At 40.6% G+C, this 13,668-nt stretch overlaps 1 protein-coding gene across 3 annotated transcripts in view; it reads left to right on the top strand.

The window, feature by feature from the left end:
- Positions 1 to 13,668, top strand: part of PPT1 (polyprenyltransferase 1) — a 212,124-nt gene that overhangs the window by 78,468 nt on the left and 119,988 nt on the right. For all 3 annotated transcript variants that reach the window (XR_016247981.1, XR_016247980.1, XM_089378810.1), the window contains one exon: positions 749 to 884. Coding sequence is in view for 1 of the 3 variants with exons in the window: in XM_089378810.1 (XP_089234936.1) it covers positions 749 to 884 (136 nt within the window). In the remaining 2 variants the exon portion in view is untranslated. The remainder of the gene's footprint in view (positions 1 to 748; positions 885 to 13,668) is intronic.

Below are 13,668 nucleotides of genomic sequence, written 5' to 3'. Positions count from 1 at the left end.
CTGCTAAGACAATATTGTATTGAAAGAGATCTATTGCTCATTCTTCTATCAATAAAATTCTCAAACAAGCAAAGGGTTTTCGCAGTTGGTTCCTTATAAGCTTTTGTGTCTTGATTATTGAGTGATTGTGTTTAATTCTGTTCATATTCCGCTGCAAATAAGTAGAGGAAATCTGTGCCCTAATGAAAAGAAACTATCTTTCAGATTGTTCATTAGAGCAGTTGCAGATTTTCGTGGATTTTCTACATTAAGATTAAAAAACTATATATTTTTTAATCTGATTCAAAGATCTTGAACTCCATACATATTTTCTAACCAGAAATATGCTTTTTATTGCCCTCTAATATGCTTCTCTATAGAGTGTTTCAAATGCAAATCTGATATATTTATATATTCAGATGTTTTCTAAGGTGTATTCATTCTACAGAATCTTCGGGCATTATGATTGTTTTGATCTGACAATGACATAATTTTCAATTTTTTGTTTTCTCATGCTTACCGTTATTCCTGAAAATTAACTAAAACTATGTATTGCTAAATTGTTTGTCTTTGAGAAAACATGACCATGTCTTTACATATACTAGCATTGTCTGATTATCAATAATGCACGAATTCTGGTTTTCAATTTTAACTTCTTAAGATTGTGATAAGCTATATTCTGTCAAATATTGTGTGTTTTTCTTTTAAATATTTAAATGATTATAACAAAGTTTGTGATCGCTCTCATAACTTTCTTCAATTCATTTAGGTCCATTGCCTTGGCTGCACCACCTGGAAATCTACCTGATGTCAAAATGCTGTCATTGTTTGGACTGGGAGCTTTGCTTTTACGAGGCTCTGGCTGCACAGTGAATGACCTTCTTGACCGGGATATTGACCAGAAGGTTCGTTAGGTGATTTTATGATTTTTGTGGTAAGGAAGAAACTAGGGTTAACATTTCTTCATTTCACAGGTTATTGACTAGATGACAGACAGCCTAGCTTTAATATTGTTATAACAAGGAATAATTTTCCTAGTCTTAACAAGGAGAAATTCTAAAATCAGTCATTAATGTAGAATTAATTTTGAAGCATGTATTTAAACAGATTTTTCCTGGCGCACATCTCTATATGTCTATAAATACTATTTTGTTTTACTATGAATAGTCTTTTGGAAAATACTTCTTCCTGATCTTTATGCGAACATTCTTAGTTTCTGTTTTCTCCATATTTCTTCGAGATGTAGAGGAGCTACCTTTTATAATTTGTAATTAAAATATTCATCTCATGTTTCTGTCACATGATCTCTTGTTCGTTGCGGGCACAGTGTAAACCAGCATGTACTCAAATTGTAGGATCTTGTTCTCCTAATCTTCAGCCCAAATTAGTCACTGCATTATACTTTGTCTTGTCCTTTAGTGACTTATACATGAGATCGTTGAAATATTATTATGTCATGATGATGTAATTACTTTATCACTCTATGAATGGGTTTTAAGTTATGAGGTTGTCATTATGAAGAAGTCATTAGGAAGTTCTTGTTGGAAGTCATAATTAGTTGGATGTATGATTGTATTCCCCAATTGTTGTGTACATGTAACTCTATGAGTATAAAGAGTCCATCTCCCCTAGTTTGAATTATCATCACAATTGGATGCAATGTCATTCTATACCATGTGTCATATTTCCTTTTGTGTTGTCTATATGTAATAACTATTTTTAGTTGAATAAATGCTTCACGGCTTTTTTGTTTTTGTTTTTGTTGAACGTTGTTGTAATTGTTCTTTATTTCCAATTCTCTCCTATTTATAGAAGTCACGTTGTTGTAATTGTTCTTTATTTCCAATTCTCTCCTATTTATAGAAGTCACATGCACAAACAATGTATCTTTTGGTTATTCAATTGTAGGATGAGAGTGTGATATTCCCACTTAGCAAATATTGCTAAGTGAAAATGCAATTTTTCTCAATTTTGACATTTTTGGTTTTCAACTTAGGGAAAGTGGGTTGGAGGACCCTACTTGCAATTTTTGGCTAAGGAAGGCTCCAACATAGGGGAAAAGAGGCAAATAGAACTCTTAATGGATGGTGGGGGCCACGCCAAAAGGGAAATACACACCCCTTAGACAATTCACACTTTTGGAGGGAGAAAGTCAAGAGGGAGTCAATGCATGGTACCCACATGGAGAAAAGGAAGCTTAAGGATAAATAAGGGAAGCATGCATCATTTTGGGGCTTTTGAATCTTTGACAAACGAACTTACCTAGCACACTTGAGCTGTTGAGCCAAGTCTCAGTGTTGTTCAACACACGAGCTTTCCGAGGGGAAAACTCAACTCTTTCTTTGGTGGACTTCAAGTGGCACCTAAAGAGAGCCATTGTTGCATTGAGGAGCTGTTCCAAAGGCATTTCTAAAGGTTAATTTGTGGCATTCTGGAGCAGGAATGGGCACAAAAAGGGACCATGCATTTCTGAGGAGAGTGAGCTACAGAGCAACATCATTTCAAGGGAATTTAGGAGTACATTCCCTTGGGATCTAACAACCATTTTGCAAGGGATTTTCCAGTGGTTGGAGGGGCTACATTGCAGGCCAAATTTTTCTCATTTGGGCTAGCGCAGAAGTGACTGGATTGGGCCTACACAGTCATTGGTGAGGCCCACTCATTGTGAGGGCTCATTCCGAGATTTTGGGCGCTGAGTTGGTTTGGAGGCATAATGATAATTTTGGGGGAAATTACTCAACATTTTGGAGGACTTGTGCAACAGGGTTTCCTGGGGGTTCGAATTACCCAACTGGTTGAGGAGCATGCTATAATTGGGGTGAATTTTAGAGGTTGGAATTAGGCCCAACCCTTTTTGGGTCTTTGTGGGTTTCTTGAGGAGAGGCCAAGGCTAATTTCTCAGAATTTTTTGAGCACTCTAGAGGGGCCAAACAACAACTTCTTTCCAGCTAGCAGAGTAAAAATTTCCAGTGCCTACACAAAAGTAGAAGGGGAAGTACTTCCTAGCAGTTGGGCAACACAATTTCTCACCTGGGGTTGTCAAGCTTGCTTTAGCAAGCCCAGGTGCACACGTTCCATTCAGATTTGTACTTTCCTCTTGCATATATAATAAAATGGCTCAGATCTGCGTAGTTTTTGGTTGAATTTGTGGGTCACTTATTGCATGTTGGATTTTATGTGTTGCATGTACAAATTTTGCTTTGTTTATCATTGTATTTCCTAGTAGGAATATTACAGTGGTATCAAAGCAATAATCTTGGCTCAGCCTATGGGGGACCCTTCATTCTATGATACCAGACGACAAGCATAATATCACTCACAGGAGACAGATGTACAAAAGTAGGGAAAGAAAGCTACAAATTACTCCGGACCCAGAAACCCTTGAGTAGGAGGTTGAGGAACCAAACATGGGGGATAATCTTAATGACAAAGATAAGAGAGTTGAGGAGTTTGCCCAAAGCGAAGGATATCAATGATTTGGCCGAGGGTATTGATGAGTTGAGATAGCAGAACAACAACAATAACAAGGGTTAGGGTAGCCAGGGAGATCTCCATTTGGGAGAGGTTTCAGGCACCTCACACTGTAAGGCCTTAAATTTAAAGTGTAAAACATAATATAACAATTTCTGAATTTATCAATTTGATGTTGAGTACCTACTTGGGTTCTTGTGGTTGAAGATGCCTTTGATTTGCTCCTGTTCCCGCTTCCATTACCAAAACAACCAAAACCTCCCTGTCGAACTGGGGACAACCTAGGTACTTAGTTTTAGAATGCTTCCCATTTGATGCAATCTGATCCCTTGTGACCAAAAACTTCAGTACAATCAAGGCTCAGTCCTTACTGTTTGTCCTGTCTGTTAAAATTGTTCTCCTTCCTTCTTCCCCCAAAATTTTCCTCCCTCAAAACTTCATCTCTGTTCCCTTTATATTTTTCCCTGAGGTTCTTTTTGAACTTTCAGTCGATTGCATGATCGCCTCTCCTTTTGTGCTGGCTTCGTGAGGAAGGTAAGGCATTTATAATTGGATGTGGTGGTCTCTCTTTAAGGTGATAGGTTTTTCATTACCTTTGGAACTTATACGTATTATATTACTCACCCTCCACAATAATAATATTATAGTATGCCTTTATGAATTGGTTGGGTTAGGTAGGATAACATATCATATTCCTTTTTTTTTTTTGTTTTTGTATAACATGTATAATATCCTTTTAAATGTTCATTCCTTTCATTTATACTTGTCCCGTTTATTTATATAGTTTATTTTCCATTTTAATTTTGAATAGTATAGAGTATTAATCTTTTATTTTGAATAATATTCTATTGTTACCTATTGTGATGACGACATACACAAAATACATATTTCAATATATTTTTGTGAGTTAGGTATTTATTTAGTATCTTCAACAATTACGTCTTTTATCCAATGCTTGGAAATTCTTCATAATTTAATATGAATATTAGTGCAGTACAGGCGACATGTGCATATGTAGCTATCATATGCATGCCAATAATTCACATTTCGTTTGTACTAATAGCTGGGTCATTACACATACCCCCAGGGACACTCGAGCCACTAGGCCACAAACCCACACAATATGCCTCACATCTACAGCGCACCACCTAGGTTGACTATCCCTACATTTTTAGCATCTGGCTCTCGAGGCCAGCAGGGGAAAGAGGATATGCCCATGGGAGATTAACTTTTGGAGTACCATTCATATGGCGCTGATTTTAGAGAGGCCATCACCTTCAAAGACTTTTGCCAACTCAAGAATAACAACAAGAACAAGGGGCCGAGTGGGGGAGCTTATACGCATGGTACTGATCTATAGCACACGGTGGGGAGGTAATTCCTTCCAACTTTTGATGGCTCTTCTAAGAGCTCAGTCAAGGCGTGGGTTCAGACGCTGGATGTCTATTTCCAGCTTAACCAAATGACAGAGATGGAGGCAATCAAGATTGCCACTTTGCACTTAGAGGGAGAGGCTCATTTTTGGTGGTTTCATGGACTGGCTACTTTAGGGCATGCAGTTATTACTACCTATGAGGAGTTCACATGGAGGCTGTTGGAGGGTTTTGAGAGGAGAGATCCTGAGGAGCACTTTGGGGAGTTATAATGCGACTCAAGTAGACCAATAGTGCTGAGGCATATATCTCGAAGTTTTTGAGGATATCGGTGATGGTGCTAGATTTATCAGAGGCCAAGAAACTTTTCTTGTTTGTGGAGGGGTTAGCAGAGCCATTGAGAGGCTTGGTGAGAACCAATAGTCCCACAACCTTGCAGGACGCAGTAGGTAGAGCGCAGGTACTCACCAGACCCGTATTCTAGTAGAGGGGCAGAGACACTAGGCCTCCACCATAGTGTGAGGTAGCCACACATGGGGGGTTGGATGAGGAGACTAGGAGGGACCTTTGACGGAGGAAATTATGCTTCACCTGCGAAGAGCCTTGCGCCCCATGCGATAGATATGCACCACGAGCAAGGCCCATTATATTGAGGTCTTCTCTGACAGTGACCATGAGGATGATGTAAAACAAGGGGTAAATGGAGGTGACAATGAGCCGCATGAGCAGGAGGACCACCACCACCACCACCACCACCACCACTACCACCACCTAGGGGAGCACCTTTTGCACCTTCTGGAGGAGTGCTTGCTTCATTGCGCGGGGTTCCCAGATATTTGACCTTGCGGATCAGAGGCACCGTGCAAGGGCAGTGTGTCTCAGTATTGGTGGACAGTGGGGCTACCCACAACTTTATTGATGCACAAATGGTACAGAGGAGGGGCATTCCCACAAAGGATTTTGAGGGCTTCTTAGTACTTGTGCCAAGAGACAGGACCATGCAGTGCATGTAGTGTGTTCCCTCTTTGACAGTGATCATGGGGAACTATTCAGTCACTGACCACTTCTTCATGGTTGATGTTCCAGACACCAATGTGGTGATGGGTGTCTAATGGCTCTATTCTCTTGGGCGAGTTACCACAGATTGGCAGAGATTGGAGATGGAGTTCACAGGATCGGATGGGAAGTTAGTTGTGCTGAGAGGCATGCACTTGTTTCTGCCACAAATAGTTTCAACACATAGGATGGAGGCAAACTTGAGGCATGGGGACATTGAGTGGGAAGTGGAGCTGAGGATTTTAGACACAAGGGGTTAGCCTCGACCATCACATCTAGACGTTCAGGCCATCCTAGTCAGATATCTGACAGTATTTTGGGACATCCCACCAGGGAGGCCACCTGACAGGGGGGTTTGAGCACACTATTGAGCTAGAGCCAAGGGTACAGGTAGTGATCACGACCCCGTACATGCATCCCAAGGCTTACCGGGATGAGATTGAGCGAGCTATCTAGGAGTTGTTGGCATTGAGGCACATTAGGCCTAGCACTAGCCCCTTCACTTCATCAGTTGTTCTGGTGAAGTAGAAGGATGGGACATTGCAAATGTGCATTGACTACCAGTCTCTTAATAAGGAGACACTGAAGAACCGATACCCCATTCCCTGCATAGATGAGCTTATCGATGAGCTTAGAGGAGCTAAGTAGTTCTCTAAGATAAACATACAGTTGGGGTACCATCAAATTCAAGGGAGGGATTAGGATATCCCTAAGATAGCTTTCAGATGTCACTATGGTCATTTTGAGTTCTTGGTTATGTGCTTTGGGCTGACCAATGCGCATGCTACATTCCAGTCCTGCATGAACCATATGTTGCGTAGGTTCGTGCTAGTGTTCTTTGACGACATACTGATTTACATCAGGACATGGGAGGAACACCTACAACATATAGGGGAGGTGCTTCATATTTTGGAGGGGCAACAGTTTTATGCGAAGCTGTCAAAGTGCGAGTTTGGGTTGACTGAGATGCTCTAATTAGGGGACGCTATTGGAGAGGATGGAGTGCGTGTGCATGAGGATAAGATCCAAGCCATCCGGGACTGGCCAGTTCCCTGAAATGTGACCGAGTTGAGGGGGTTTGTGGGCATTTGCACATATTACAGGAAGTTCGTAAAGGGCTTCTCATAGCTAGCAGCACCCCTCACAGATTTGACCAAGAAGGGGGCATTCGCATGGACAGATAGGGCGCAAGCAACATTTGAGCACCTTAAGGAGGTGATGAGCAGTTGCCCGGTGTTGGCCTTGCTTGATTTTACACAACCATTCACCTTGGAGTGTGATGCATTAGGTGAGGGCATTAGCGTAGTGTTGTCACAGGGAGGCCACCTGATAGTTTTTGAGAGTCGGAAATTGCTTAGTCATGAGAGGCTGTATTCTGTCTACGACAAGTAGATGTTGGCCATTATGCATGCATTGGCCAAATTTCGACAGTACTTGGTGGGTAACATGTTTAGAGTGAAGACTGATCATAACAGTCTTCGCCACTTTTTGGAGCAGAAGGGCCTCAATGAGAGGCAATAGAAGTGGGTCAGTAGGATTCAGGCCTACGATTTTGACATAGAGTATGTCAAGGGCAAGCAGAACATAGTGGCAGATGCCCTATCTAGGAGGCCCTCGACACTTTCACTCATGAGCATTTTCCATGATTGGAAGGCACATCTTTTGGTGGAGTACTCCAAGGATCGACAGGCGTGTGAGATCTTGGATGGTACTCATGGGGATGAGCGCTACTGGGTGATGGATGATGTCATTTACTACAAGGGGCGCATATATTTGGTACCAGGTTCATAGTTGAGGGAGAAGATTCTCCATGCAGCACATGATTCACCATTATTAGGACATCAGGGGTTCCTGAAGACTTATAGGATAGTTAGGGAGTGTTTCACTTGGAGGGGCCTCAAGGGGGATGTGTTGAGGCATGTGCAGGAGTGTGAGGCCTGCCAGAGGAACAAGGGGGAGTTGACTCATCCCGCTGGGTTACTGCAGCCGCTTCCCATTCTTAAGGGTAAGTGGGAGAGCATCTCGATGGACTTCATTACAAGACTCCCTGTGGTGTAGTGCCGTGACTGTATATATGTGGTGGTGGACTGGTTGACAAAGTGCACCCACTTCTTTACTATCCCCACCAGGTACACTGCTTCGCAAGTTGCGGAGCTATTCTTCAGGGAGATTTTCCTGTTGCATGGTCTCCCCAAGACCATAGTCAGTGACATGGACAGTCGCTTCATGGGGGCATTTTGGTAGGAGCTCTTTAGGTTGGTGGGCACAAAGCTCACTCCTAGTACCAACTACCACCCTCGGACAAACGGGCAAATCGAGATAGTTAACAAGTGGCTAGAGGGATATTTGCAGAATTACGTGACAAAGCAACAACGAGCTTGGGCGAGATGGTTGCACTTGGAGGAGTATTGCTACAATACTACCTATCATATGTCTATTGGTATGTCACCTTTCTGAGCCTTATATGGATATGATGCTTTATCTTTTGCTAACCTTGTTTTTGGAGACAGTCGGGCCCCAAGGGCCAAAGATTGGATACAGGAGAGCCAAAACATTCTTAAGGCTCTCAAAGATAATTTGTAGACAACCCAAAATGAACAGAAAATGTATGCAGACAGGCATTGGGTTGAGAGACATTTTGAGGTCGGAGACTTGGTTTTCTTGCGTCTCCAGCCATACAGGCGATCCACATTGAAGCAAAAAGTGGTCGAGAAGTTACAACTGCGTTTTTATGGGCCCTACAAGGTGACGAAGAGGGTTGTTGAGGTCGCATAGGAGCTGGAGCTTCCACTTGGAAGCAAGGTGCACAACGTTTTCCAGGTCTCATGCCTCAAGAAGGTATTGGGACAACATGTGACAACAACTAGTGAGCTTCCTCCGTTGGATGATGACAGACATCTGGTTCTTGAGCCTGAGGCTATTTTGGAGACCAGGGAGAGTAGATTGAGGAGTAGAGTTATCAAGGAATTTCTGGCTTTGAACAAGATATAATGAATTGAACTGCTTGTACAAAATGCCCTTGATGATGATAAGACTGATGTGTCTGCTCTACCTTTAATGAATGTGAAATCATGAAAGTGTCCAGTTCCGCCTTTGATAATATGATACCTTCAATAAGAATGTCCTGCTCTTTCCATGATGTTTAACCTTGTCTTGTTGTCATTATTCTTCCTTAAAGTTTGTGACTGCTCAAAAACTCTTGGTCAAAATTCTGACTTCACTTGAGTAGTAAACACTAATGCTACAACATATTGTCTCTAAACTGCTGTAGATGATTCATATTTTTGTAAGTAACAAGGATGTTCTTCTTCTACTCGAAGAATGTCTGCACCTGCAATAGAAGATATACCCAAGCGAGTCCCTAACTTCCAAAACAAAACAAAGAATACCCTGTACCAAATAAGTGTGCAATGAGATAGACACACAACGAATACTAGGACCAAAGACCACACTAAAATAATTCTACATAGGATAGTATGCAATTTAGCCTATAACATAATTCTTAAGCAAGTCTCATAGTTGCAAAAAGAAATACTAAAACATTTTGTACCAAGTGAAAACCTATTCACGTAACTTCAAAAACAAACTAACTTGGTGTATGATCTCCTCCACCTGCAACAAATTCAAATTAATAAAAAATAAACAAACCAAAACTTACCATGATTTGTGCTAAAGGTCCAAACCAAAATAGGATGCATGCATGTCCAAGACTTCCACAGATCTGAGCCCTAAGGAGTAGTTCTGATCCTCTAAATAACACCTAAAAGGAAACCACGAGTTGAAGCCCTAAAAGGAACAGTCATGCCAAGTTCTAAATTTGTAACTTAATCCACAAAACTCCAGTTCCAAATTTGTAACTTAGCATATCTTGAAAGAGAAGGTCCTACACTAGATTAGTGTCAAGAGAGACCTAAAATAATAGACTCGAACTCGCACTTCCTCACGGTATAAACCTGCACCAAAACAGTCCAAATTTCCAAGAAAAAGACCTAACCCTATTCACTAGATATCCTACGATGTATGCCTCATGGTAATCCGAATCATTTCAAAGCTTCTTCTCTTTGATAATTCATTTTAATTCCTTATATGTTATGAGATAAATAGTTCTCTTTTTCTATGTCAAGGAGGTATAAAAGGAGGGCTCCATAAAGGTGACCGTTGGAGGATAAGTAAGGGCTCCATAAGGTCTTAAAATATTTAAACTTCAAACAATACCAACCTTGTGTTCTAAGTAAGGAAGGCCGCTGGCCTTGAGGAATTGTTTATGGGTTTCTTACCTTTATTAAATGGTGAGAGCCACATCCTATAAGGAAAAATAATTTAATACCCTATCTTAAGACTATTAATAATCATAAATAACCTTTAACTCTTAAATTAGATATTTTACTAACCATCAACTAATCAATGTGAGTAATGACACAATCTTATGGGGGTTTAGCCCACCAATTGGGGTTCCCAACTTCAAACTCGAATATCTTTCAGACTGTGAAGAACTACGTGGCGTACCACATACCACTGGAAATATCTCGATGAAAAGAATCTATCTACAATGATCCTGACACGATAATCCATGAAATGCCATGTCATTTTAAGCGACAAATGGCGGGGAAACACTTGGTGATGCTTGGGTTGATGTCAATTACAACCACTTATCAACAATTTCCCCCTTCAACATTGATGGCAACACATGTACTCCACCTGTGATCATGAATCCCCCGACATCATGCTTCCAACCTTCCTGACCTGTTGCCTCGACTCCCCCTGACAACTTGCTTGCTCCCGCGGACCTGTAACCTACCTCGACTCCCCTTGTCTGCTTGAATAGATGAAAGAATACTCTAATGGGAACTTGGGAGAATCCCAAGGTTTTGGCGAAGATACTCAAATGTCTCATGCGGTAAAGGTTTGTTAAAGATGTCAGCGATTTGTTCTTTTGTCGCAATATATTCAACTTTGATGTTCTTCTCTACAACTTGTTCTCTAACAAAAAGGTACTTGATTGGAATGTGTTTCGTTTTTTTAATGCATCACAGGATTCTTGGAGATACTTATGGCTCTAGTTTTATCGCAGAATATTGGAATGGGCTCATCAAACTTCACTTGAAGATCCTGCAAGTTTCATCCAGAGGACCTGTGTACGCCAAGCTATTGCTACTACGTATTCTGCTTCCGCTGTGGATAAGGAGATTGAATATTGCTTCTTGCTCAACCACGAAACAAGACGACCACCTAGATAGAAAGCTGGTCCATAAGTGCTTTTACGATCATCAACACTTCCTGCCCAATCTGCATTTGTATAAGCTGTAATGGTTAACTCATTTCCTTTAGGACATCATAATCCATATTCTGTTGTTCCCTTGAGATATCGAAAGATCCTTTTCACTACAACGACATGGGATTCTTTTGGTGCTGCTTGGAATTGTGCTACTTGTCCAACTCCTTGCATCACATCTGGCCTGGAAGTTGTTACATACAAGAGACTGCCAATCATAGATTTATACATCCTTTCATCCGCATTCTTGGATGAGTCATCTATGCTCAACTTGCAACCTGCCACCATTGGAGTGCTGACTGACTTGCAATTTTCCATCTAAAACCTCTTCAACATTTCCTTGATTTATTTGGCTTGACAAATGAATATTCCCTTGTCTTCCTAAGATATCTGAAGTCCCAAGAAAAATGTCAACTCACCAAGTAACGACATCTCAAACTCACTCTGCATATCTGTTGCAAACTTCTTGCTTAACCTGTCATCATTACTCCCAAATATTATGTGATCCACATATGCTTCAGTATTCATCAAGCTATCATGTTCAATCCTTACATAGAGGTTGCTATCGACACTTCCTCTCTTGGATCCTTGTTTTTGGAAGTTTTTATCAAGACAGACATACCAAGCCTTAGGGCCCTGTTTGAAACCATGCAATACCTTCTTTAACCTGCAAACATAATCTTTCTTGTTAGTGAGAAAAAATCCTTCAGGTTGTTCTATATATACCTCTTCTTCTAATTCTCCATTTAGAAAGGCTGATTTCACGTCCATTTGATATACTTTGCTCTTTCTTGAACATGCATAAGCCAAGAACATCCTGATGGCTTCCATTTTGGCAACGGGAGCAAATTTCTCTTTGAAATCGATTCCTTTAACCTGTGCATACCCTTTACAGACCAACCTTGCTTTGTTCCTAGTAACCTGTCCATCCTCATTCAACTTGTTCCTGAAAACCCATTTTGTGCCAATGACATTTTTATCCTTCGGTCATGGAACCAATTCCCAAGTATCATTCTTCTCAATTTGATCCAACTCTTCATTCATAGCAGCTACCCAATGTTCATCTTGACTGGCTTCTTCAAAGTTTTTCGGCTCAAATGTGGCCAAGAGAGCAAGATGGGCTTGTTGTGGCGCACAAAGTTGTCGGTTTCTTCTAGTTCCTATGCCTTCATTGAGATCCCCAATGATTTGATTTGAAGGATGATTCTTTTGTTGCCATTCTTTAGGGGTCTTCGATGGTGCTTGCTATTCATCTCTTGTCTCTTCTTGGTTGGTAGTTGCTTCCTTATTCGATTATGCTTGCTTCGGGGCTTCCTCTTTGACCTTTTCTAATTCAGCCGCTTATGTCTCAAATTTGTTTGAAGATGAGTTTCCTTATTCATTCTTTGATCCACAAACTTCGTCAAATGTTACATTGACACTTTCAAATATTCAGTCAAGCCCTTGATTGTAACATCAATATGCTTTTGTTTTGCATGAATACCTAACAAAGATGCCTTCATCTACCCGAGAATCAAACTTTGTTGTTTTCCAGTACTCCCTTTTGATGTAGCATTTGCTTCATGAAAATGTTTGACATTTGCTAGTCTTCCTCTCCATAGTTCATATGGGGTCTTATCACAATTGCTCCTAAGTAATCCTTTGTTCAATATGTACACAATTGTATCAACTGCCTGAACCCAAAATTTGTTATCCAATTTTGAATCATTCAACATGGTTTTGGCCATTTCTTCTATAGTTCTATTCTTCCTTTCGACAACTCCATTTTGTTGTGGTGTCCTAGTTGTTGAGAACTACCTTTTTATTCCATGTTCTTCATAGAAATGCTGAAATGCTTTGGATGTGAATTCTCCACCATTATCTGATCGCAAACATTTGATCTTCAAGTCAGTTTCATTTTCAACCATTTCCTTGAATATTTTGAAACATTCAAATGCTTTGGACTTTTTCTTTAAAAAGCTAACTGTTGTCATCCTAGTATAATCATCAATCATTAACATGAAATACAACTCACCATCCAGTCCTTTAGTTTGCATTGGTCCACACAGATCAATGTGTATCAATTCCAATGGTTTTGATGTGGAATATTCTTTTGTCTTGAATTCAACTCTTGTCTGTTTTCCATGCTTGCAATGTTTACATATAGTGCTGGTTGGTTTCGAAATCAATGGCATTTCTCTCACAACTTCCTTTTTGCTGATCCTGACAAGGTTATCGAAGTTTATATGTCCCATCCGTCTATGCCAGAGCCAACTCTCGTCTTCTTTTGCCAAGAAACAACCTTTAACAACTTCATCTAATGTGTATATGTCATTTGGAGTCCTAGTTGCAGTAGCCACCAGTTGGCTGAATTTCTCTCTTCTTATTTCACATTTCTTTGAGTCAAAGAGCAATATGTGTCCTTGATCACACATTTGACTTACGCTCAACAAACTATGATTCATATTTTCAATAAGAAGTACATCTTTTGCTATAGCATCTTTGTTTCCAAGCTTGACTGTACCTGTTCCTATAACA

The sequence above is a fragment of the Pinus tabuliformis genome, chromosome J (assembly GCF_031772625.1).
Source record: "Pinus tabuliformis cultivar Carrire ecotype Pingquan chromosome J, CPIR1, whole genome shotgun sequence".
NCBI classification, from domain to species: Eukaryota; Viridiplantae; Streptophyta; class Pinopsida; order Pinales; family Pinaceae; genus Pinus; species Pinus tabuliformis.
The sequence above is the reverse complement of the archived record's forward strand: the minus strand, read 5'-3'. Positions and strand labels throughout refer to the sequence as shown.